Source organism: Erinaceus europaeus, chromosome 9 (assembly GCF_950295315.1).
Source record: "Erinaceus europaeus chromosome 9, mEriEur2.1, whole genome shotgun sequence".
Lineage (NCBI taxonomy): Eukaryota > Metazoa > Chordata > Mammalia > Eulipotyphla > Erinaceidae > Erinaceus > Erinaceus europaeus.
The window spans coordinates 81,031,911-81,059,711 of record NC_080170.1 but is presented as its reverse complement, the minus strand read 5'-3'; the positions used below and the strand labels follow the sequence as shown (position 1 = coordinate 81,059,711).

General features: G+C 37.3%; 1 protein-coding gene across 2 annotated transcripts in view; it reads left to right on the top strand.

The window, feature by feature from the left end:
• STXBP5L (syntaxin binding protein 5L) overlaps positions 1–27,801 on the top strand; it is a 151,250-nt gene that overhangs the window by 109,234 nt on the left and 14,215 nt on the right. For both annotated transcript variants that reach the window (XM_060198282.1, XM_060198281.1), the window contains 2 exons: positions 18,528–18,698; positions 21,455–21,694. In XM_060198282.1, the coding sequence (XP_060054265.1) occupies positions 18,528–18,698; positions 21,455–21,694 (411 nt within the window). The remainder of the gene's footprint in view (positions 1–18,527; positions 18,699–21,454; positions 21,695–27,801) is intronic.

Genomic DNA, 27,801 nt, shown 5'->3' with positions numbered 1-27,801 from the left:
TCAGTTAAAGGATCAAGAAAGTTAAGTCTGCCAACAGATCTTAAGGCTGATCTTGGTACGGTAGGCAAAAGCCAACAGTTTTTAAGTTTTCTTACATTCATTTGGCTAAACATTTTTACCAACCAGTCCATAAATAGCACAAGTATCCTTGATGGCTGTTTGATGACTTTTCAAAAAGGCTTTCTTAAAAATCACCGCACAGTTCTGTTGGCAGCATTCAACATTTTGTTTGTTAACAGTCATTTTACAAAGTTTTATTTTATGAATCATTAAACACCAAGGCTTTATAATGTTTTTGTTTTATCATGGAAATGTCTCAACACATATGGACACTTTGTGATTATAATCAATAAAATGAGCGTTTTTTTTTTTCTGGAGTTATTTTTCCTGATTTGTATATAATATCATCTAGAATTTTTTTTGTCTGATACATAAAATAATGGATCTTTGACTGTATTTTTATTTTATGGAAGTTATAGAAAACTGAATTTGCTTTTAATATATTATTTGTAGTGGACACAAGATTACTCCGAATTATAAATATGAAATAAAGCACTATTATAATAGGCCTTCATCATTTTTCTTTCAAATTTTATTTGCCTTATCTAGGAAATATTTGCATGGCTGCTTTGTTAAATAAATTGTTTTTATTTTCATCTCTTATTCTTACTTAAAGGCATATTATTAAATTCTAATAATGTCATGCCTAAAATAAAATACAGTAATCTTTGCATTCTTTGGAATTTACAAATCTGTTTCACATGCATTATTTTGTTTTATTTTCTTTAAGGTGTTATCACAATCATTTTTTCAAAGAAGAAACTGGGATTATGTTATTAATAAATAGTATATTTACTATTTGAATTTAGATCTCAAAACATAGTATCTAAATTTATGAATCAAGTTAACATGCATCTCATTTTACCCAAAGTAAATATCAGGGACCATGTGGTTGCACAACTGGATGAGCATACAAGTTACAATGTACAAGGACCTGAGTTCAAACCCCTGGTCCCATCTGCAGAGGGAATATTGAAACTGTGCTATGGATGTCTCTCCCTCTCCGTCTCCCTTTTCCCTCTTATTTCTGTCTCTATCCAATGAATAAAGTAAATATCAGAGAAAAAATAGTTTAGTATATTTAAGATTTACTGCCCATAGTGCATATAGTTCTAATGAATTTGATTAAAATAGATAATTATTCTTTGTAGTGAAAAAAACTAACATTATGTGTTATCATTGGTTCAATATTAAATAGTTATGACAAGCAGACATATGTGGAAATGTTCCAGTTCACTCTTCATTAGAGAAATGTACATTAAAACCACACTGAGCTTCTACCTCACACCTGTGAGAGTGGGCTTCATCAATAAAACAAGAGAAGTGTTGGAGAGGATGTGGAGAGAGAGGAACTCAACCACACTGCTGATGGGAGTTCAATTTGGTGCAGCCACTATGGAGAGCAGTGTAGAGAATCCTTAAACAAGTACAAATGGAATATAATTTAGATATGCACACATGTCACCATGTACAAGGACCTGGGTTCAAGCCCCCAGTCTTTACCTATGGTGGGTGTAAAATAGTGCTGCAGGTCCTCTTTCTCTCCTCTGTTTTCTTCCTCCCTCTCAATGTCTATCTCTAAAAACAAAGAAAGGAAAAACTTCTACCAAATGACTGCTATCAAAGGAATAGCCAGCATTATGGTTCCATATAAATCTACTGTGTCAGAGATTATTATATGTTGTACAGATTATCTGAAGTAAGGTAGGTGGTAGTATTTTCATTTTACAAATAAATTAAAGCTATGAAAATTTCAGACTTACTTAAATTTATACTACTAGTAATAAAACTGAATTCAAATCTATATGCTTGCCAAGCTTAGAATCTTAAAACTAGGGAGTCGGGCTGTAGCGCAGCGGGTTAAGCGCAGGTGGCGCAAAGCACAAGGACCGGCATAAGGATCCCGGTTTGAACCCCGGCTCCCCACCTGCAGGGGAGTCGCTTCACAGGTGGTGAAGCAGGTCTGCAGGTGTCTATCTTTCTCTCCTCCTCTCTGTCTTCCCCTCCTCTCTCCATTTCTCTCTGTCCTATCCAACAACGACAACAACAGTAATAACTACAACAATAAAACAACAAGGGTAACAAAAGGGAATAAATAAATAAAATAAATAAATAAATTTTTAAAAAATTTACAAAAAAAAAAAGAATCTTAAAACTAACCTTTTATTTCATGTAGCATGTACTGTAATAAATATGATTATTTAGTCTTCATATGATAACTTTTTCTAGAAAAATATGTAATCTGATATCTGTTCACATAAAATTCTTTGAGTCTTGAAGAGGAAAAAAAAAAAGATTCCCAACCCACCTTTATATATATTAGACATAGTAAGGAGTTTAGTTATCATCTAATCTCAGTTTAATTAGGCATAGTTTATATTAAACAACTTCTATAGAAGTTAATCCCTCAAAGATTCTAATTATCTCACTTCTCAATTGCTTCGTTCTTAATGTTTTCATGTATATTTTAAGGAAAAATGAATCAATAACCAAGTGACTGACACTACTAAAGAATTATTTTGCACTAAAATATTTCATTATAAGTTTTCATGAGTATCTCTATTATCAATATAGTTTCATTTTGAAAACTGTCTCCCATAAATCTATAGCAAAAATTAATAAGGCTTTTAAATTGTGTGTATATGTATTTACCTCTAAGTTGCTGATCCAGTTATTTATTAAGATGGGGGTAAAGTTCAAATGGACACAGAGGTATATAATTCTGGTAACTTAATAACCCAAGATAAAAGGGCATCACAAAAAAAAAAAAAAGAAAAGAACAACTATCTAGAATCCAAAAGGCTCAAATATGTGCAAGAGTATGTGTCCCTTTCAAGTAAAGAATTCAAAGTTACTATTGTGAAGAAACTCAGAAGTCTGTGTATATAAGACTTAGAAATGAGCTCCACAAGTTCAAGAATAATACAATTAACATAAAATGGATATTGGACTGTTAAATAAGGGACAGAGAATCAGGATGCAAAGGACTCAATAAGTGAGATCAAGAGTGCTATAAACAATTATTGTAATTGAAATGGACCTAAAGGGGGAAAGACTCAGTAAGCTTTAAAATAGAAATCTAGAAATGAGCCAGGTAGAAGTATTAGTATGGGGGAGCGGAGATTGGAAGCAAGTGTTACAAGAGGTATCCAACCCCCTTAGGAAAGGCAGCATAAGGATTACTGATATACCAGATGGTAAACAGATGGAATAAGGGAATCAAAAGTTTCTTCAAAGAAATAATAGCTAAGCAACAAGGGCAATAAAAGGGAAAATAAATAAATAAATATTTTTAAAAAATTTTAATTAAAAAAAAGAAAAGAAATAATAGCTAATAACTCCATAAGCCTAAGGAAGGAACTGAATATACAATTCCATGAAGCCAATACCTGATGACCTTTAATACAAAAGGACTAAAACCAAATATGCAATAGTGAAATGGTCAAGACTCCAAAACAGAGACTAGTGAGGTAACTCACCTAGCAAGGTGCCTACTTTGCATGCACACAACCCAGGTTAGAGCCCACTTTAGAACTGACTAAGAAATAAAACAGGTAACTTTTAAAGGTGCTGCCACCAGGCTATTATGATTTATCAATAAATTAAGAATGGAATGACATAGTTAAAAGAGTCAGGTGGTAGCGTAGCAAGTTAAGCGCAAGGACCAGAGGGAGGATCCCGGTTTGAGCCTCTGGATCCCCACCTGCAGGGGAGTCGCTTCACAGGGGTGAAGCAGGTCTGTAGGTGTCTGTCTTTCTTTCCCCCACTCTGTCTCCCCCTCCTCTCTTCACTTCTGTCTGTCCTATCCAACAACAATGACATCAATAACAATAATAACTACAACAATAAAAAACAAGGGCAACAACAGGAAATAAATAAATGAAAAAAACATTTAAAAAAATACAAAAAGATAAAAATGCAATCCAAAAACACTTCTGTACCCCACAATACTTTCATTCAGATATGATGTATAAAGCTGATTTTCTCAGACAAAAAAAGAACTCAAGGAGTTTGTTAGACTATCTTCCCTTACAAATGCTAAAAGAAGCACCTTTATCTCAGTTGTTACAATAAATTTAAAAAAAAAACTGAACAAAGCAATAAATAGAACAAGAAAACAAAATACAAAATGGTGCGCCAGGTGGTGGTGCACCCGGTTAAGCACACATATTAGAGCTCCTGGTCCCCTCCTACAGGGGGAAAGCTTCACAAATGGTAAAACAGGTCTGCAGGTGTCCCTCTGTCTCTTTCCCTTTCTATCTCCCCATCCCCCCTCAATTTCTGTCTCTGTCCAATAATAAATATTTTTAAAAAACCCAAAATGCAGAATGACAGTAGCAAACCTTCATATATCAGTAATCACAATAAATGTAAATGGATTAAATAATAAAGAGTAGTTAATTGGATTAAGAAACAAAACCCAGCTATATGTCACTTACAAGAGACTCACTTGAGCTATAAAAACAAACAAATGGAAAGTAAAGAAAAGGGAAATGGAATTCAAGTCAGGGAAAAATTTAAAAGACAGGAACTGCAAAATTTATTAGGCAAAGAGAGAGAGGTGAGGATTGCATGATAATATAATAATTAATACAACAGGAAGACATAATGTATCAAAAATATATACCCACCACAAGAAAATTGAAATATACAGAGCAGGTATTGGGGTTAGAGAAATGGCTTACCATGTAAGGCATGTGCCCAGCATGTGCACAGTCCACTTTTGAACCCCAGCACCAAATGTGAGGTTCTTTGGTGTCACTTTTTCTGTTTCCCAGAATGAAAAATGCAATGCAGAGTGGTGAAATTGCTTATGCAAAATTGTGCAAGGCTCTAGCTACACACACACATTTACTTTAAAAAAACAAATAAATATTGAGATCTAATGTAGCAAACACTGGCAGCAACACAATAATATAGGCCATTAAACCTCCCACTTACAGGAATGGACAGGTCAAGCAGAAAAAAAAACAAGGAAACAATGGCCTTAAATGATGAATTAAGGGAGACTGACAATATTTGTAGGCCATTTCACCCCACAAAAACAAAATATAAATTCTTTACAAGTGATCAGAAAAAATTCTCAAGAATATATTGAGATGTAAAACAAGATTCAAATTCAAAAAGACAAATCTTTATTAAGCATCTTTTCAGATCACAATGGTATGAAACAAACGAGATAACTGAAGAACTTCAAATTTATGGCATATAACAGAATGACTATTAGGTCAATAAAGATAAAAAATAAAATAAAACTGGATAGTTCACCAGGGAGGATGTCATGTTCATGGTCCAGGTTTGAGTCCTTGTACTACATATTAGATACTATGGCACTGCAGGAATCTTTGTTGTTATAGTCTCTCTCTCTCTCTCTCTCTCTCTCTCTCTCTCAGAAGTTGACTCAGGGCAGTGAAATTAAGCATAAATAAAAAGTACCTGTAGACAAATGAAGACATAATACATTGAAATTTATGGAATGCAGCAAGAGTACTAAGAGGGAAGTCTATAGCAATACAGATGTATTCAAGAAACAGGGAAAATCACAAATATGAAAGAACTAAAGGGATAAAAATAAAACCAACAGGAATAAATGATTTTAAAAAGACAAGATAAATAAGAGATCAAAATGACAATTCCAAAAAACAATGTAGCTAAAATCTGTCTTTTTAAAAAAATAATAATAATAACAAAATATAGCTAGATTTACAGAGAATGAGAAGAGGGGCTGGGTGGTGGCACACTGGGTTAAGCACACATAGTATGAAGTGAAGGACCCACACAAGGATCCTGGCTTGAGCCCCCTGAACCCCCACCGGTAGGTGGGGGTTGCTTCACAAGTGGTAAAGCAGGTCTGCAGGTCTCTATCTTTTACTACCCCTCTCTATCTTCTCCCACCCCTCTCAATTTCTCTCTGTCCTATCCAAAAAGAAAAGAAAAAAATAAAGAAACAGAAAGAACAGATATAGAGTACAAATACAAAGGATCATAAGAAATTATTATGAAAACCTGCATGATAACCTAGAAGAAATAAACTATTAGAAGCATAAAACTCTCCAAAACTGAATCAAGAATAAATGATGCCTGAACAGACTGATCAAGAGTAAGAAAATTGAAGTAGTAGTCAGTTGTTTCAAAAGAACAAAAACCAAAGATGACTAATTTCACTAATGAATTCTACCAAGCTTTCAAAGAGTTCATGCCTTTTTTTTTTTTTTTTTGCCTCCAGGGTTATTGCTGAGGCTCAGTGCCTACACTATGAATCCACTGCTCCTGAAGGCCATTTTTTCCATTTTGTTGCCCTTGTTGTTGTTTTTGTTATTGTTGTTGTTATTACGACTATTGCTCTTGTCGGACAGGACAGAGAGAAATTGAAAAGAGGAGGGGAAGACAGAGGAGGAGAGAAAAATAGACACCTGCAGACCTGCTTTACTACTTGTGAAGCTACCCCCCTGCAGGTGGGGGCCAAGGGCTCGAACCTGGATCCTTGCTCCAGAGCTTAACCCGCTGCACTACCTCCTGGTCTCCCCTAGTTTTCTTAAGCACTTCTAAAAAAGCAAAAAGATAGGGAGGGAAACTTCTAAACACACTGTATGAAGCCAACTTTTTATGGATTCTCAAGCTAGAGAAGAATATCACATAGAGACAAAGATTAGTATTGCTTATGAATATAGATGAAAAAACTTCACAAAATATTAGTAAACCAAATTAAACCATATATTTAAAGAATCATACCTCAACAATGTACCCTGGAACCCCACCTCTCCAGAGCCCTGCCCCACTAGGGAAAGATAGAAATAGGCTGGGAGTATGGATTGACCTGTCCAGTGGAGAAGCAATTAGAGGAGCCAGACCTTCCATCCTCTGCACCCCATAATTATCTGGAGTCCATGCTCCTAGATGGATAGAGTAGGAAAACTTCCAATGGAGGGGATGGGATACAGAACTCTGATGGTGGGATTTGTGTGGCATTGTACCCCTCTTATCCTACAGTTTTGTTGATCATTATTAAATCAATAAAAAAAAAAGAATCATGAAAACAATGTTATATGTTACCACATCAAAAAGAATTAAGTATCTTGAAGCATTTAACCAAGACAGATAGAAAATGAGTGTGGGAGAAAGATCCATTCAGGGTTGAAAGAATGAGAAGACACACAAATATGGAAATTCAACTCATGTTTATGTACTGGCAGAATTAACAGTAGTTTGTTTACCAGAAAGCACTGATGAACTCTGGCTTACAGATGGTGGGGATTGAACCTGGGACCTTTAGTGCCTCAGGCATAGAAGTCTTTTTTTAATTTTTATTACTGATTTAATACTGATTTATAAAATTATAAGATAACAGGGGTATACTTCCACACCTTCCCAATGACCAGAGTTTTGTGTTCCTATTCCCTCCATTGGAAACTGCATTGATTCTCCCAGGATCACAAATATAGGCATAGAAGTCTATTTGTGTAACCATTATACTATCATCTCCCTAGACCTGAAAGAATTAAAATAATTAAAAATGGCCATATCAATAGATTTGATGCAATCTCTATCAAAATCTCAATAGCATTCTTCAACAAATAAGACAAAATACCATAAATTTTATTTAGAACTACAAACTTCCCTCAATAGTTGAAACAACCCTGGGCGGGGAGGGAGATCAAAAACTTAGTCCCACATTCCCTTATGTCAAACTCCATTAGAAAACAATAGAATTAAAATAGAATTGGAATGGAATAAAAACCCGTTATCCCATTATCTGCAACAGAGAACCCAGAAATTATTCTACATATAAATAAATATCTATTTTTTTATTTGTTCATTTTATTTATTGAATAGAGACAGAAATCGAGAGGGAAAGGGGAGATAGATAGCTAGAGATTCAGCATTGCTCCACCACTTGTGCAATTTCCACTTGCAGAAATATCTAGTTCATGGCAAAAGAACCAAAAATATAATGGAGCTAGGAAAGTCTATAATAAATGGTGTTGGGGAAACTGGCCAGTTACATCCAAAAGAATGAAACTAATCTATTATCCAATACTATACATAGAATTTATTCAAAATAAGGACTTGGATGTACACAACCTGAAGCCATAAAATACCCAAAAAATAAAGAACTCATAAAACCCAACAACCAAAATCAATCTGATTAAAATCTCCACAGACACTTCTCCAAAGCAGATACACACATAGGAGCCAGACATATGAAAAGATGTTAATCTCTTTATTAGAGAATGCAAATCAAAACAATAGTAGCTATCACCTCATGACTGTGAGAATCGCTATCACTCAAAAGACAAGAGACAAGTATTAGAAAGGATGTGAATGGAACCTTTGCACATTATTGATGGAACTGATAATTGGTACAGTCATTAGGGAGACAGAGAAGAACTTCACTGTCTCATATTTGATATATAGAGAAATCTAACAAATGAGCTGAGGAAAAAAAAATTCTTCATTACAGAACCAAATAGTGGAATTATAGAAGGAAAGAGGATAAGGCTGAGGATAAATCAAGTAGAAGAAGCCAACTATATGATAGATAGAATTGAACTGTTAGCTGTGAACTTAATGTTAAGTGTTGAATTTCAGTAATGTACACTGACACTTCTGCAATGTTGTAATTCATTGTTATTTCAATTAAAATTTGCTCATACATTGGGCACTTGGGCAATCAAAAATTCTTAAATAGCATTTTATGAAGTAATTGCTACATTAATGGATAATTGCTTTATACCTAACACCTTTACCTTTAGTGAAAAAAGAAATCTGACTTTTCTCAATAAACAAGGTTTGAAATTTAAAATCTGAAAATGAATCTATTTTATAGAATTCAATTCTTGTCTGTACATTTGGGGCTGATATGGAATATTGTGAATATACTATTATATATGCATCATAGAGCTTCAAAAATGAAACACTATCCCCATGAACCCTTTAAAGCATTTATTATAAAATGATCTCAAACCAATGAATGGCTCATGGAGAAGCCATAGTTAAAGACAAATAGTGATTATTTAACTCATTGACTTGTATGGCTAGAGTTAAACAGCGGAAAATATTCTAAAAGTAGAATGTAAATTTAAAATTTTTCATAATAGAGCCAATCAAATAGTTCAGCTGGATATTGCATCTACTTGGCTGAACCTAGATTCCCTCTATCTGAAAAAGTTTACCCCAGACTGATAAAGCCTTGACAACAACAAAATTCACAGCAATATAAAAATAGTGATATAATTTTAAAATTGAGTAATGGAAGGTACCTAAAAGATTATGGTTGCCAACAAAGCATTTATAATTATCCAGCTAAGTTTTTGGTTAGTTGGTGGTAACTTAGAGCAAAGGAAAAGGAAAAAGAATTACACTCATTTCATTTTTCATAACTCAAAAGGTAAAGAATTTCAGCCATTATAGCACCATGTCTAACACTGATGGCTTAAACAATGTTCAGGTACAACTAAAAAGATTAGAGACATACATAATATACACTAGAAAAACAATAATAGCCCAACTCCCAAAATTGATTATTTGGAAAGATCACCAAATTGTCAAACCTTTAAATAGGCTTACTGAAACACAAGACACAAATAACTAAAATTAGAAATGAAAGTGGGAACATTATTATCAACCTTACAGATATAAAAAGGAATATAATACTTTACACAACTGTATGTTCAGGATAAGAGAACTTCACTGGTGAATTCAACCACATAGTAAAAAATTACATACTTAGGGAAGAGCTCAAGCTGACAGAGGACTTACATGTCTGAGCCATAATCCAGGGAGCCAGGTGATGGTCCACCCACTAGAATGTACACTTTATCACACACTAGGACTTGGGTTCAAGCCACAGCCACCACATGGGAGTACAGTATCTCTCCTTTTTTGTCTCCCTCTTGATCTCTTACCCTCTAGCTAAAAGAAAAAGTTCACCAGGTATGAAGCCTTGGCCATACTTCTGGTGCCCCTCCCCCCCAAAAAAATAAAATCCAGAACAGTACAAAGATATTCATTTTCAATAATTCTATTCTAATTATACAGGAGTTTCCAGCCAGGAAAAAATAGACATGAGTTAGTAACATACATCACCTGGATAGTGTCCCTGGCCTCCTGTGTACTCTGCCCAGATTTGAGCTCAGCCTCCACCACAGCGAAGGAATCTTATATGCTATGGTGTCTTTTTCTCTTTGTGTATGTTTTTTTCTATGTGAAAAGAACATTAAAAAAAAAAAAAAAGTCAGCTTGGATTGGTAAAGTCCCAGTGTTGACCAAAAGGAACATAAGGTATTTATTTCCAAAGTGGAAAAATATCAAGAGTAAAAAACGTATTTACACATAGCACAATTCTGCATATGGAAAGTTCCAGCATCCGCAAAGAAACAATTAGAATTGATAACTTAGGGGCTGGGTGGTGGTGCACTTGGTTAAGTGCACATATTACAATGCACAAGGACCCAGGTTTGGTCCCTGGGGAAAAGCTTTGCAAGCAGTAAAGCAGTGCTGCAGGTGTCTCTCTGTCTCTCTCTCTCTCTCTCTATATATATATATATATATATCTCCCCTCCCCTTTCTACCCAACAAATAAAGACAAGTTTATGAAGTTTACGTAGAATTTATCACTTTAAGAATTTACATAAAACAGAATTTTAATATTTTAAGTAGAACTAATGCATATAGGTAAAGGTCCAGATATATCTCACCTTACTACTTGCCAAATCTCAAGATTAAGCCCCAATACCATATGGGAGTATCAGCACCATGGGAAGCTCTACAATGCAGTGATATGTCTCTTTAAAAAAGAAAGGAAGGTAGGAAGGAAGGAAGGAAGGAAGGAAGGAAGGAAGGAAGGAAGGAAGGAAGGACGGAAGGACGGAAGGAAGGAAGATTAAGGAAGAAAGGAAGGAAGGGAAAGAAAGAAAGAGAGAAAGAAAGAAAGAAAGAAAGAAAGAAAGAAAGAAAGAAAGAAAGCGGGCCTAACAACAGAATTTTGCATGTGCAGGTCCCAGTGTCAAAATAATAAACATAATAGGCCTTGTAATAAATTCAGCACAGTTTCAGAGTAGAAGAAAAATACACAAAAACTACTCACATTTCAATGTACATGTGAATTTTTTTGAAAAATAAATGCTTAAAGTCCCATATACAAGTTTCCAAAATAATAAAGTGACTATGTATACTACCCAAAACAATCTAACAGATTCAGTTTAGTCCCTACCAAAATACCAATAAACTTAATTTGCAAAGTGGATAAGCTCCCTAAAATTCACATGAAAATGTCAAAACAAGAATACCCAAAACTGTATTGCAAAAGGTAAGTTAGAAGACTCAGATTTTGCCATTGCAAAACTTCTAGCATAAGTACCATCATCTAAATAAGTGTGGTTCCAGCATAAAGATACAAAGGGCCTGTAGAGGGAGTCGGGCTGTAGCACAGCGGGTTAAGCACATGTGGCGCATAAGGATCCCGGTTCGAGCCCCGGCTCCCCACCTGCAGGGGAGTAGCTTCACAGGCGGTGAAGCAGGTCTGCAGGTGTCTATCTTTCTCTCCTCCTCTCTGTCTTCCCCTCCTCTCTCCATTTCTCTCTGTCCTATCCAACAATGACAACAACAATAATAACTACAACAATAAAACAACAAGGACAACAAAGGGAATAAATAAATAAAATAAATATTAAAAAAAAAAGGGCCTGTAGAATAGAGTTGAGAATTTAGAAATAAAACCATGCATCTATAACTGTTTTTTTCAAAAAGTTTCCAGATCAATTCTTTTTTTTAATTTAATTAAATTTAATTTATTTTAATTTCCCCCTTTTATTGCCCTTGTTTATCGTCATCGTTGTTATTGTTATTGTTATTGCTGTCATTGTTGTTGGATAGAACAGAAAGAAATCAAGAGAGGAGGGGAACACAAAGGGGGTGGAGAAAGACAGACACCTGCATACCTGCTTTGCCGCTTATGAGAGAACCACCTAACAGGTGGTGCGATTTCTGCCATGTGCGCTTAACCCACTGCACCACCTCCTGGCTCCCTCCAGATCAATTCTATGAGTAATGTAAATTATTCAACAAACAACACTGAGAAAACTAAATATCCAAAAATATACAATAAGTTGGAGATAAACTATGCATAAAAAAACAGATAAAGGAGACAGACGACCCCACCAATATGTCCTGGAGCTCTGCTTCCCCAGATCCCCACCCTACTAGGGAAAGAGAGAGGCAGGCTGGGAGTATGGATCGACCTGTCAACGCCCATGTTCAGCTCAGCAGGGAAGCAATTACAGAAGCCTGACCTTCCACCTTCTGTATCCCACAATGACCTTGGGTCCACACTCCCAGAGGGTTAAAGAATAGGAAATCTATCAGGAGAGGGGAGGGGATATGGAGAGCTGGTGGTGGGAACTGTGTGGAGTTCTACCACTCTTATCCTATGGTTTGGTCAATGTTTCCCTTTTATAAATAAATTTTTTTTTAAAACAGATAAATGACTTAACTTTAGGAGCTGTAAAGCCATTGACGACCCCCAATAAAATTTAAAAGATAAACACTTTAAAGAAACTGCAAATAACTGTTAAAAAAAAAAAAAGAAACTGCAAAAAAAAAAAAAAAAAAAAAAACCTAAGAAGAAGTTAGAACGATAAAGCCTTGGCCCTGGTTAAGCGTACATATTACAGTGTGCAAGGACCAGTGTTCAAGCACCTGGTCCCTACCTGCAGGGTTGAAGTCATGAAGCAGGACTGTAGGCTCTCTGACTCTTTCACTCTGCATCCTCCCTCCCTTCTCAGTTTTTCTCTATCTCTAGTAAATAAATAAAATGTATATTTAAAAAAAGAATCTGGAAAAAAAGCACTATAAAGTCCTAGGAAAAACACAGTGGAATATCTTCATGACATTGAATCTGATAGTAAATCCTTAGATATAAATACAAAAGAAAAAGTATAAAGGAAAAAAATAGTAACATGAACATCAAAACTTAAAACTTTGCATAACAGAGGATATTACTATGAAAGTGAAGTCTACTGAGAAAATATTTATTGCCCCGGTCTGCGGGGTTATCGACGGAAACCTAGGGTAGGGGGCGAGAGAATGGAAAGGACAAGAGACATGAAGAACGAAAGCAAGACAGGAGGTCTGATCAAGCTCTGAAAATTTTATTTTGCAGCCACAATATAAGCACAAACAAGGAGGAAGTTCTGCTAAGGTAATGGGGGAGGGAGGTGGGTGAGCAACTTTCCAAACAGCTAGATGGTAATCTCAGTTCCAATGGTCGGAATGTCCTCTCACCGGCTATATGAGAGTCTTAGCTAAGGCCTTGGCTCCCAGCAATTTATAATTATAATCTGACAAGAGACCAGATATCTTAAGATATCTTATCTTAAAATACTGAGAACTCCTGAAGTTCAACAACGAACTGCTTTTAGCAATGGTGAGTGAGGGCTGGGTGGTGGTGCTCTTGGTAAAGTATACAAGGGCTGGTTGGAGCCTCTGCTTTGCTCCCCCACTGCTGGGGGGTCTGCTTCACTAGTAAATTTAAACATAAAATATAGATGGATCAGTCAGGTGAGATAGAATAATGGTTATGCAAACAGATTATCGTGACTGAGGCTCTAAGGTCCCAAGTTCAATCCCCTGTACCACCATTAAGTCAGAGCTAAGCACAGTGCTCTGATAAAAAAAATAAATTCTTGAAGAGGTATGAAATCATACTTCAAAAACGTTTATACTCTTTAAAACAACATTTCTTCAAAAACATGTATATTTTTTAAAGAAACCTATATCAAGACAGACCAAAAGTTCAAAATTTAAGGAGTGCTGAAATCAAGAGAAATGCAAGTTGGTACATATCATAGTGCCCCGATATGACTTTCAGATTCAACAAGAAATAACAGGAAAAAAAAAAAAAGCAATATGATACTTTTAAGTACTGAAAGGAGAAAAAAAATAATACTAACAAAATCAAGAGTATTCTATCTGACAGCATATCCCTTCAAAACTGAAAGTTTCCCAGACAGGATAAAGTGAAGTTCATCACTACTTGATCTCTGTCTTTAATACATGCTGAGAGATAAGTTTAAGCAAGCAGAAGAGTGCGAAATAATAAAAAAATAAAAGTACAATTAAATCTAATGTTGTAATAGAGGTTAGTTAATCACTTTTAAATCCAGAATGAAGGTCAAAAGACAGAAATACAAGCTTCCAGACCCCAGCTGCAGTGGGGAAACTTCACAAGCCATGAAAAAGTACTGTAGGCCCCTCTCTCCCTCTCTCTGTCCCAATTGTCCTATCAAATTAAAAAGAAAAAGAAAAATAGTTGCTGGGAGTGGTGGATTCATTCTGTAGGCTCCAATCCCCAGTGATAACCCTGGTGGCAAAAAGAAAAAAAGTAGTGGTCAGGAGCATAGGACTTGCATGTATGCCAGAGGACCCTTTTTCTCCCTTTTTTTTTTTATGAAAGAAATCCTTTGTTAAAAGAGCAGTAAAATAAATAATAGCTTCTTAATGAGTATACAAAATAAACATGTAAATTGAGTAAAGGCACAAAATATGAGAAGTATAAAAATGTAGAGCTTCAGAATTTGTAATTATAAATATACTTGTTTATAACCCAATGTATTTGTACACCTAAAGTAAATACAATGTCATATATATTTTTAAATACTTTAAGCTTTAAACAGCATAAGTAATGTTTTATATAAACTTCATAGTAACCACAGAACAAAAGCATAGCAGATGCATAAAAGAAAAAATAATTTAACATACCACTCACTACAGAAAGCATGAAATTACACTTACAGAGGGAACAAAGGTACAGGAATTACTAAACAACCAGCAAATAACTAATAAAATGGCAAAATTTTCATCCCTATCTAGAGTTACTTTAAATGTAAATGAACTAAATTCTCTAGTAAAAAAAAATGTGACAGAGTAAGTGGGGAAAATTCTCAATTATATTCTGCTTCAGAGATTCACTTCAGTTTTAAGTATACACACAAACTGAAAAGGAAGAGATCAAAAAAGGATTCTGTGAAAATGGGGGGAGGAGGGTCTGGGTGGTGGTTCACCTGGCTGAGCACAAATGTTATAATGTGCAAGGACCCAGGTTCAAAACCCCAGTTTCAAGACCCTGGTTTCCCACCTGCTGGGGGAAAGCTTTGTAAGTGGTGAAGCAGTATTGCAGGTGTCTGTCTCTCTTCCTCTCTCTCTCCTTTTCTGGTTGTCTCTATTCAATAAAGACATTTTTTTTAAAAAATGGAAAGAGAGACCTGGAATACTTACAGATTTCAAGATGGAGATTGTAATAAAAGAAGATTGTTATATAAAGGTAACAGGTTATATCCAAAAACAGGATATAACATTAATAAATATTTGCATACCAAACACAGGTGCCACTAAATACATCCCAGTGAGCTAGCTCTCCAGCCCCCAAAAGCACTCCTAGCTCCTGAGAGGTGGCCATGTGGATAAAGGCTGCATTCAGGCATGAGGTCCCCAAATTCAATCCCTGACAGTTCAAGTACCAGAGTGATGTTCTAGTTCTGTCTCTGCCTCTCTTTCCCATGTTAATGAATAAATATTTTTAAAGCACATTAAAAAATAGATTTTTATGAGCCAGACCAGAATATTGCTCAGTTTTAGCATATGTAGTATCAGGGATAAAACTCAACAAGGCCTCACAGCCTATTTTTCTCACCATCAACCAAAGAAGCACATTTTAAAATACATTCCAGTACTCTTGGAAATATCATTAGTAGGGGCTGGATGGTGGTGACTGAGTGCACATATTACAATGGGTTCAAGCCCCTGGTCCCCACCTGCAGGGAGAAAGCTTCATGAATGATGAAGCAGGGCTGACTGCAGATGTCTCTGTCTCTCTCCCTGTCACCACCTTCCCTCTCAATTTCTGGCTGTATCTATACAATAAAGATAATAAAAATTTTTAAAGACATTTAACTAATAGAGAAGATTTGCATGCCTGAGGCTCTCCGTTTAAATAAAGACATCACAAATCATGTTCTGAGTCCCCCCTCCTCTCTCATGTGAAATAAAATAAATATTTAAACATGCAAATTCCATTTCAAACATTGCAGAACTGTGAGGTAATATTTCAGACATAATTTGTTAACATTAAGGAAAATGAGAAGGCATTTTAGTGTCATCATTTACAGAATTTAAAATTACAGTAAAAGGAGGCTCAGTGGTGGTAAAGCAGGTTAAGCGCACGTGGCATGAAGCACCAAGATCAGTGTAAAGATCCCAGTTCAAGCCCCACCTGCAGGGGGGGTCTTTTCACAGGCGGTGAAACAGGTCTGCAGGTGTCTTTCTCTCCCTTCTCTGTCTTCCCTCCTCTTTTGATTTCTCACTGTCCTGTCCAACAACAACAACGATAACAATGATAAACAACAAAGGCAACAAAAGGAAAAAATATCCTCCAGTAGATTCATAGTGCAGGCACCCAGTCAGCAATAACCCTGGAGGCAAAAATAAAATAAGATAAAAAAAAAAATAAAGTTCCAACAAAAGAGTTAAACTCTCAAGCTCTAAATAAATAACACTGTCTCAGGTAAGGCAAAATATACTTTATAATAACTTAATACTCTGAAGCAAGATTATTTTTTGTCCAGAATTTCCCAGAATAGGAAGTGCTCTGGCATTTCACATATATGTTCCCACAAAAAAAATCCATGAGGTAGACAATATTCCCAATTTATAGAAAAAAATAAACCAAAGGGCTGTCTTCAGTAATTTGACAAGTAGAAGTAAGATTTGAGCCCAGATTATCTCTTGAGTGTATAGTCCAAAATCAAAAATCACCATTATTTCCAATACACTAAGTGCTTCCAAAACTTAAATAGGTGTATGTTGAAATTATGCAACAGGGCCGGTGAAATAGCTCACTTGGATAGTGTGCTACTGTGCCATGTATGCCCAGGTTTGATCCTAACACCCACTAATGAAAGAAACTTTGGTTCTGTGGTCTCTCTCACTCTCTTCCTCTGTGTCTCTGTCTTTAAGATAAATAAATAAATGGATGAAGGCACCACATTAAATGCACCAGGACCCAGGTTCAAGCCCCTGGTCCCTACCTGCAGGAGGGAAGCTTCACGAGTGGTAAAGCAGGGCTGCAGGTGTCTCTCTATCTCCCTCTCTATCTCCCCCTCTCTTCTCACTTTCTCTGTCTCTAACAACTAAAGTAAAATAAAAAAATAAGTGGGTGAAAGTTCAATACCATAATCTGTTTTGCCATTAAATGATAGGATACATTATCGCATGTAGAATAAAATTTAAACGTTAGCTAATAAAAATTTTAATGACTGGGAGATGACCCAGTATAGCACTTACCTTACTATGAGAGAGGACTCAGGTTTGAATCCCAGAGCCACATAAAAATACCTTGCATGGGACCGGGAGGTGTCACACCTGGTTGAGTGCACACGTTATAGTGTACAAAGACCCAGGTTCGAGTCCTCAGTCCCCATATGCAAGAGGAAAGCTTTGCAAGTGGTGAAGCAGAGCTTCAGGTGTCTCTCTCTCTCTCTCCTTTCCCTCTCAATTTCTGGCTGTCTCTATCCAATAAATAAAGGTAATAAAAAAATTTCAAAAAACACCTGCGTAACTAGTAGTAGAAGCTTAATTAGTAGTGGGGTGGTGATGTGGTTTCTCTTCTCTCTCTCTCCTGTTCTAATCTGAAAGAGAAAAAGTCTTCCCAGTAGAATTGTGCAAATATAAAGTACAGCAAAAGTCTCCAGTGGCAATTAAAACCATTTTGGGGGAGTCGGGCAGTAGTGCAGGGAGTTAAGCGCATGTAGAGCAAAGCGCAAGGACTAGTGTAAGGATCCCGGTTCAAGCCCCCGACTTCCCACCTGCAGAGGAGTCGCCTCACAAGCGGTGAAGCAGGTCTGCAGGTGTCTTTCTCTCCCCCTCTCTGTCTTCCTCTCCTCTCTCCATTTCTCTCTGTCCTATCCAACAACGATTACATCAATAAGAACAACAATAATAACTACAATACAACAACAAGGGCAACAAAAGGGTATAAATAAAATAAATAAATATTTTTTAAAAGATTTAAAAAGAAACCATTTGGGGGGTCTGTAAGACAGCTCATCTGCAGAGTACACCTGCTTTATCATGCACATGACCCAGTTTCAAACCTGGTCCCCACTCCACAGGAGGAAATTTTAGTCCTGTGATATCTTTCCCTTCTTCTCTGTCTATCTCTATCTATAACAGCTTGGGATGGTAGAAGCCACATCATCATCAACAACAATTAATGAATATTACAATGTATTTTGTGAAACTTCTTGACTACCTTCTGAAACTGTCTGAATCTTAAAATATGAAAGACTTGGTTATTCTTATATGTTCATTAAAAATAGAAATGTTTTTTTCCTCTATCAATCTACACACTTGGAATTCCATTATATTAAGATTCACTGACAATACTTATACCACCTTCCCTCCTCCTGGTGCAGATCATGTAAATGGACACTGTACAAGTCCCACTTCTCAGAGCTGCGGTTCTGGAAAACGTCTTTCTAGTGCTGATGTTTCCAAAGTAAATCGCTGGGGTCCTGGTAGACCACCATTCCGAAAAGCACAGTCTGCTGCTTGCATGGAAATTTCATTACCAGTCACAACAGAAGGTAGGTTAATAACATACCAATTTTTCTTAGGTCAGATGTCAAAAAGAAAACTATAATCAACTTGAGGCATTGAGTAGCTGACATCCTAACAGGACTATGACTATGACTCCAAATCCATCCTCAGGATACCTCTTTCACCTCTAAACCTAAATAATTGACTGACTCACTTTCTTTGTACAAAGGAACACCTGTCCATTCTCCCAGTATCAAGATACCTCTGGTATTTCTATCTGTGGGTAGTTATGTAAAGTTCTGCAGCTGTACTTCCTCAAAAATATGGTAAATTCTGAAGATTGGAATCTTCATGTTTTAAAAATGATTACTTGCCTATTTAGGGAATGAGGACAGAGGAAAAAGCACAAGAGTGAAATGGCCAGAGGCAAAAAGGAAATCTTACAGCTTTGCTGCTGCTGTCTTGCTGATAACTGGGGGGGAGAGATAGAAAGAAAAACAGAAAACGAACATTAGGAAGATTTGCAATGGTAATGCTAATCTTCACTTTTTAATATCCCTCCAGCAGGGAGATAGCATAACAGTATGCAAAAATACTTAGGCCTGAGGCTCCAAAGTCCCCACCCAGTTCAATCACCATAAATCATAGTTTAACAGTGTTGTAATAATTAAATATTAAGAAACAGAGCTGATAAAAATAATCCTCTCAATTATTAGCCAAAGTTTTTAAAAATAAAATGTATATTTGTTTAATATTATGAAGTACTAAATACAGTCCATGGATGTACAAATGTCATCTCTCTCACTATTGTCTATGAATGGTAACCTTGAGTTATCAAAGGAAAAATTTTGGAAATGTTAACTAGGACCATTTATAACAGAAGCAAAATATTTAGGTTCTAAAAGAAGTAGCACTCTACCACTGGACTGAATGTTAAGACATTTCTGCCTCTAGCCTGTGATAGATTCTAGACAAGTAACCTTACATTTCTGTCTCTAAATCTATAAAACATGTAGATTATATCCAAGCTTCCTCCTGTATCAAAACCCTCTTACAAATACATTTTATAAACTTGTTGAGAGATCAATACAGGGAAAGTAGAAATAGTATGTTTCGTGTTCTAAAAGTAGAATGGTCTAAGGAGCTTTTAGTCTTTTATAAAAATCACTATGAGCTACACTTGTACCCATCAAGTGGAAAAGGAGTGGAAAAGCAGTAGAGAAAATATTAGGAGTTTACACTGTAGAGTAATTATAAGACGAAGCTTCCCTAATATTTGACTGAGTTTATACTTGCAGCAGTATAATTATGTCCAAGTATTGGTGAGCAGAACCTAAAACTATTTTTCCTTTAAGTGGGTTAAAGCCCAATAAAGGTGTGGTCCAGGAGGTGGTGCAGTGATAATGCTTTGGACTCTCAAACATGAGATCCTGAGTTTGATCCCTGGCAGCATATGTGCCAGAGTGATGTCTGGTTCTTTCTCTCTGCTCCTATCTTTCTCATAAGTAAATAAAATCTTTTTTTAAAAAGCCCAATAAAGATTTCCACTATCAGTGAGGTTACATATTGTACTTCTTATCAGGTCCTCCGCTAAGTAGAGACTGAATTTGGATTAGAAGTGGGAAGTTTGAAGCTACTTCAAGGTGATAACCTTTAATCTTTAGCCTTGGTATAAACCAACTTTTACAGCTCCGCTTCCCCAGAGCCCTTCCCTCCTAGGGAAAGAGAGAGACAGGCTGGGAGTATGGATCAACCTGCTAACGCCCATGTTCATCGGGGGAAGCAATTACAGAAGCCAGACCTTCAACCTTCTATACCCCATAATGATCTTGGGTCCTTACTCCCAGAGGGTTAAAGAATAGGAAAGCTATCAGGAGAGGCAATGGTATACAGAATTCTGGTGGTAGGAATTGTGCAAAGCTGTACCCCTCTTATCCTATGGTTTTGTCAATGTTTCCTTTTTAAAAATATAAAATTTAAAAAAAGAAATATGAGACACAAATGAGATAATAGTCAGGTGTGCAGACAAAGGAATGTTTTAATGTTGGGTGCGGGGAGGGAGAACACCTGCCAGGGAGAGCTTGAGAAGCCCAGGCTAGGAAGTGAGAGAGAGAAGCTTAGGATCCCACCCTGGGACAGGCTGGTGGGCCTTATATAGGATTGCCTCAAGACTATTTTCAGTAGCATGGGAAGGCTTGGTGGTCTTAGATTTATGATCCATTCTTATATGGGTGAGGGGCCTGTTTGTTTCCAGCATATCCTCTTATCAGTGAGATAAGTTCTTTCCATGAGAGTAGAGTCAGGCCTCAGCATATTTTCTTCAATAATTACACCATATATAGGAAAACCAAAAAATTGTGTTAGGGGAATGTATTTACCAAAGAATGTCTATGACCCTTCAGGTAAGTAGTCATGTATCAGTAAGTGGAAATTGCCAAGGAATCATAATGAATACTTCCACCAGTTGTATGGGGGATATATATAATTAAAACGGTAACCTTGACTCACTTAGACTGATTTTTTTTCTCTAAATTAGAGAAATCCTATATAATCAATGTAAAAAGGGAAAAATAATCTACTGAAACTCTGGAGACCCAAATTCTGGATCCAGTTCTGTATGCCTAAGTTTATGACTTTTATTTCAGGACTTTAGTCTGTCTTCAAAATAAGCAGTGAGCTGGGAAAAACTGCCTTTCAGATCAATAAACAAATAGTCGAATTCTTCCTAATTGTGTTTTTCAAATATTAAGTCTGACTTCATTTGTACTAGAAATATTCTAACTTTTTTTTTTAATTCCCATAGAAAGCCGTGAAAATTCCTATAATCGTTCTAGAAGCTCTAGCATTTCCAGTATTGACAAAGATTCTAAAGAAGCAATTACAGCACTGTACTTCATGGAGTCCTTTGCTCGAAAAAATGACTCTACTATCTCCCCTTGTTTATTTGTTGGAACCAGTCTGGGAATGGTGTTAATCATCTCCCTAAACCTGCCTTCAACAGATGAACAACGATTTACAGAACCAGTCATGGTATTGCCAAGTGGTAAGAGTTTATATTTATTCCCTCATTGCTACTTTTTAAAAAATTAGATGTCAGATACTGTAAAATATTCATTTTTATTAATTTGGAACAAAAATTATGACTGTAAATTTTCTGTTAATAAATTATTCAGAATTTCGAAATACCTCAGCATCTGTCACTGCAACTTTCCTTTAAGATAAATCAGCACAGCTATCTATATGGTAGCAAATGGTGGTACTATCAACATCTTGAATGTGAATTTTTTGAAAGTATACTGAGGAATACTTTAATGCAAGAGTTAAACTTTTACTTCCAATACATTGAAGCATTTCTCCAAAGTTCCATGCCAGATTAGCACCTATGAGTGTTTTTTTCCTTATATTTGAGAGACATTAAAAAAAAAAAAGCTAGAAGTGATTCATACTTGAGGTAGAGTTCTAAAGTCTTTGGTAATATTTTCCATTTTATTTCAAAGTCATACTATACAATTCCTTTTCTTTTAGATTTGGTGCTTAGAAGTGGGATGGATAAGCAATCTCATTTTTTTTCTTAATTTTTATTTATTAAAAGGAAGCACTGACAAAAACCATAGGATAAGAGGGGTACAGCTCCACACAATTTCCACCACCAGAACTCCGTATCCCATCCCCTCCCCTGTTTCCTGTTCTTTATTCCTCTGGGAGTATGAACCCAAGGTCATTATGGAGTACAGAAAGTGGAAGGTCTGGCTTCTGTAATTGCTTCCCTGCTAACATGGGCATTGGCAGGTTGAACCATATTCCCAGCCTGTCTCTCTCTTTCCCTCGTGGGGCAGAGCTCTGGGGAAGCGGGGCTCCAGGACACATTGGTGGGGTCAAATGCCCAGGGAAATCTGGTTGGCATCATGTTAGCATCTGGAACCTGGTGGCTGAAAAAAGAGTTAACATATAGAGCCAAACAAATTGTTGACTAATCATGAACCTAAAGGCTGGAATAGTGCAGATGAAGAGTTGGGGGGGTGGGTGTTCCTCCATTTTGTAGATAGTTAGTAGTCCTATTTTAGTTATATTCCAAAGGGCCCATGACTATACTAGTTTTTTCTTTTTCTCTTTTTCCTGAGCCTGACATCTGCTATGCAGGTGGATCCTAGTTATTGTCTGGGGAGATGATGTCATGGCTGGCAGAATGACCAGAAAGCTGGATCAGGGAAGAGAATAGCTCCCTACTCTTTTATGGAAAAGGTGTATAAATATTGTTGACTGTAAACGCCATCCATTTGATCTGATCTGGGGCCCATATTTAGCTTAGAAGCCTATGTGACCTCTGCATCCCTGTAGATCTGGGCTCACATTCTGTGGTCATGAGTAGTAACGTTCCAAGCTGCCCCAATTTCAGAACCCATCTTCCTCAGGTGTAACATAGAGTATACTGTCCAGCCTCCCTTCAGAGGATGGAACATTCTCTACCATTGTTGATCCATGTTCGGGGCAAGGTCCTATGGTGGCCCACAGAAGGGTCTATTGTGTTGTTCCTGATAGAGATGACCAGTAACAATGGGGAGAGAGATTTATTTGAGGTCTAGGCCCATCATGTCTGTTTGAGGATCTCAGGACACCCCGACTAGGGCCCCAGCTGATGGGGTGGCCTGATAGTGACTAAAGAGTCATCATTAAAGTATGCAGTCTCTTGCCCTTATTCAGCTTTTAAGTGAATCCCATAGAGGACCATGAAAGGGGCAGGGACTAGTGTAGCTGGGAGAAATGGGTGTGAGAAGAGGCCAGAAAGTAGATAAGGAAAGATTAAAGTATCCTTTCAGCACAAAAATTATATGTAGCAAGTTTTTAGTCATCCTTTTAAGAACTGGTTCTTGCCAGGTGGTGGCGCACCTGGTTAAACACACACATTACAGTGCACAAGGACCCAGGTTCAAGCCCCTGGTCCCTACTTACAGGTGGAAGGTTTCACAAGTGGTAAAGCAGTGCTACAGGTGTCTCTGTCTCTCTCCCTCTCCGTCTCCCCCTTCCTCTCAATTTTTCTCTCTATATATATCTAATAAATTTTAAAAAATTAAAAAAGAACTTGTTCTTATGGCTCTAATTTTATAATTATAAAAAATGCAGAGAAATGGCATAATTCCATCAACTTCCAAAGTTTTTGACCACTTTTTTTTTTTAAGATTCATTTTATTATTATGGGAAGGGGGATATGGAAGTGAGGGGCACAAGCCAGAAGCAGTCCAGATGAGCCTGGGGGACTCATTTCTACAAAGTTGCAGCCTAAGAGGAGAGATGTGATTATACTGGACCGGTTCTACAACCAACCAACAGAACTTCCCAGTTAGAGAAGTAGAAATCCAAGGACCTCAGAAAAGTTTTCTAGCTCAGGTTTTAGGACTTTAATTGGCAACGTGTGCTTTTATCCCAGCCCTTGAGTGTATACATCTGAGCCAGTCATGGAGACACACCACAGCATCATATCTTCCCCCATGCAGTGGGGTTTCTCAGTGGCTGGCTTTCCCCCCATTTACCCAGTATGCTGCCTCCAGCTTACAATTACAAGTTCCCTTTTTTCACCTCCTTATTTATTATTATTATCAAATTTGATAGGAGAGAGAAAATGAGAGGGGAGAGGAGACAGAGAGGGAGAGAGAAAAATATTTTTAGCACCATTGTTGCACTCTTGAAACTTCTACCAGGGGCTTGAACCCGGATCCTGGAGCATGGTAATACATTCTCAACTGAGTCACAGCCCAGCCTTCTTTGACTTGTTTAAACGAACTATTTTCCTCAAAACCACCATTCCCTTTGTTTCTGTTCACTTTTTGGCTTTTTAAAGGAAAGCTTAGAGAGAGAACCCAGAACAGCAGTTCTGCCCCCAAAGTTCTGGAAACCAGTTTGGAACAAGGATAATTCCCATGCAAAACTTGGGGCAGGTACTTCACCCCATGTTTGAAAACTTCAGCCTGCACTTAACTTCAAGCACACAGCTGGTTCTGACTCAGTCTGCTGACCAGTAGCTAAAAAAACTACAAATTTAAGTTTGTGATTATACAAACATAGGCAGGAAAATGATCCACATTTCTGCCCACCCTGTGCCCTCAATTTCCCAAGGAAATGCAGCCCTTCTCTGTCCCAGGAAATCTTGAGATTCATTTAAAATTGTGTTTTATTTCTGCTTAATGCTTTGTATGGCTACCTACAAATTACTCTGTAATTATCAATTCTACCACATGAAGTGCCTAAAACTGCCTTTTAAAAGAATTATTTTGATGCCTCAGGATCAAACTCAAGATGTAAACTCATGGGAGTCGGGCGGTAGCACACTGGGTTAAGCGCGCATGGCGTGAGGCGCAAGGATTGATGTAAGGATCCCAGTTTGAGCCCCCAGCTCCCCACCTATAGGGGAGTTGCTTCACAGGTGGTAAAGCAGGTCTGCAGGTGTCTTTCTCTCCCCTTCTCTGTCTCCCCTCCTCTCTCAATTTCTCTCTGTCGTATCCAACAATGACAGCAACAACAACAATAATAATAACCACAACAGTGATAAAACAACAAGGGCAACAAAGGGGGAAAAAATGGCCTCCAGGATCAGTGGATTCATGGTGCAGGCACCGAGCCCCAGCAATAACCCAAGAGGAAAAAAAAAAAAGATGTAAACTCATGATTAAACTCAAGATTCTCCAGAATATATTCTTTTTACTTCCCCCATTTCTGTTATTAGTGCAGTGATACCTAAATGATTTCTATCACTTCAGTTCCATTTAACCATTACTCCTATAATGACCTTGTTCAAGTATTGTATAGACTTAATGCCTATACAGTATATTCTAGTAACAAAAATCTGAAAAAAACCTATAGTGAATGAAGAAATTTAGGGTCCAGGTGGTGGAGCACATGTTACCATGTATGGAAACCCAGGTTTAAACACCACCCGCCCCCATCCCTGTCTACAGCAGGGAAGGCTCACAGTGGTGGAATAGTGTTGCTGGTCTCTCTCTCCCTCTCTCCCTTCCATGTTTCTGTATCAGAAAAGGCAGGAACGTCTGCCTGGAACAGAAGGCACCCTGGTAGCAGTAGTAGTAATAATATACATAAGTACAAAAAAAAATTAAAAGCAGTAGCCAAAAACTTCCCAAAGGAAAAAAAAAGATTTTTTCATTTTTATATGAAAGAAAAAAATCACTGCTCCATCATTTATGACACTTTATTTGTTTATGCCATTTTAAGTTTTAAATGTGCCAGGAATCAAACTCAGGGCCTTGTGCAGAACCCCACCATTGCCTTTTTCTTTCACAAGGAATGTTTCACATTCTATGAAGTGCTGGAGTTAGAACCCATGGCCTCATGAGTGCAAATCCACTGTTTTACCACTGAGGCATCTCTCTACTCTCAGTTATGTTGGTGGTCTTGACAAATTCTAGCAAACAATATGAACATTCGAGGTACATTAAACTTTAGAATTGCAAAGAACCTAGAAATATTTGACTCAGCCATTTCTAATTTCTGTGCTGATTTATTTTCAGTTAAAGACACACAGACCAAAAGTGTACAGCTAGTGTAATTTCACAAGTTAAATACTCTGTACACAACTTTTAGGTCAATAAACAATATTGTTGATCTTGCTGAAACTCGCTTTAGCCTTTTTGAATCAAAGGTGATTTATGTACATGGGCAGGACCTGAAGACTGTGTCTGACAGCATGAGACTGAGGCACATTCCAGATCATGAGCCCAAGAACAGCACTGCATGTAGTCTGTATGTTTGTTGTGAAATTTCAGAACACACCCAAGATGTATGACTACTTATATAATTTTCCCAATATGTGCAGACAGTAACAATTGCATATGTAGGAATTTAGAGGGCCCAGCATTAGATAATGGAATCACCAGTGTCCTTGGGACCTCTTGTTTGATACTAAGGCCACCAGGAGCTCCCCAGGCTGATAGCATGGTGGAGATGTTCAAAGAGACATGGAGCCAATGGACCTGCTCTGGCAGGTGTCTGTGGACAGAAAAATGGGCCTCAAAATCACAGGCAATGTTTCAAATTAAATGTTTTAATTAACTATAATTCTAAAAAAAAAAAAAAAAAAGAACCTAGAAATCATCCATTCTGGTAGCTCTCATTTTAGTAAGAATCATTTTGTGGGTTTATTATAACATACAGTATTGGGCCCTACACCTGGCTTTCTTTTTTAAAAAAATATTTGTTTATTACCTTTTGTTGCCCTTGTTTTATTGTTGTAGTTATTCTTGTTGTGGTCGTTGTTGGATAGGACAGAGAGAAATGGAAAGAGGAGGGGAAGACCGGGAGAGAAAGATAGACACCTGCAGATCTGCTTCACCACTTGTGAAGCAACTCCCCTGCAGGTGGGGAGCTGGGGGCTCGAACCAGGATCCTTACACCAGTCCTTGCGCTTTGTGCCACCTGCGCTGAACCTGCTGCACTACCGCCGACTCCCTACACCTGGCTTTCTTTTTCTTTTTTTTTTTTTTTAATTTATTTTTTTTTATTTTTTTTTTTATAGTGTAGGAGGATTTTGATTTCTGGTCACTTTCTTTTTTATTTATTTATTTATTTATTTTTTTATTTAAGAAAGGATTAATTAACAAAACCATAGGGTAGGAGGGGTACAGCTCCACACAATTCCCACCGCCCAATCTCCATATCCCACCCCCTCCCCTGATAGCTTTCCCATTCTCTATCCCTCTGGGAGCATGGACCCAGGGTCATTGAGGGTTGCAGAAGGTAGAAGGTCTGGCTTCTGTAATTGCTTCCTCGCTGAACATGGGCGTTGACTGGTCGGTCCATACTCCCAGTCTGCCTCTCCCTTTCCCCAATAGGATGGGTCTCTGGGGAAGCTGAGCTCCAGGACATATTGGTGGTGTCTTCAATCCAGGGAAGTCTGGCCGGCATCCTGATGACACCTGGAACCTGGTGACTGAAAAGAGAGTTAACATACAAAGCCAAACAAATTGTTGAGCAATCATGGACCCAAAGCTTGGAAAAGTGGAGAGGAAGTATTAGGGAGGTACTCACTGCAAACTCTAGTATACTTCTGCTTTCTTACTTTGGTGCCATACTCCAAACTCAGTCAATTTCTGCTTTGCGTTTCTACTTGTTTTTTTTTTTACATGCATAACATTCCCCAGA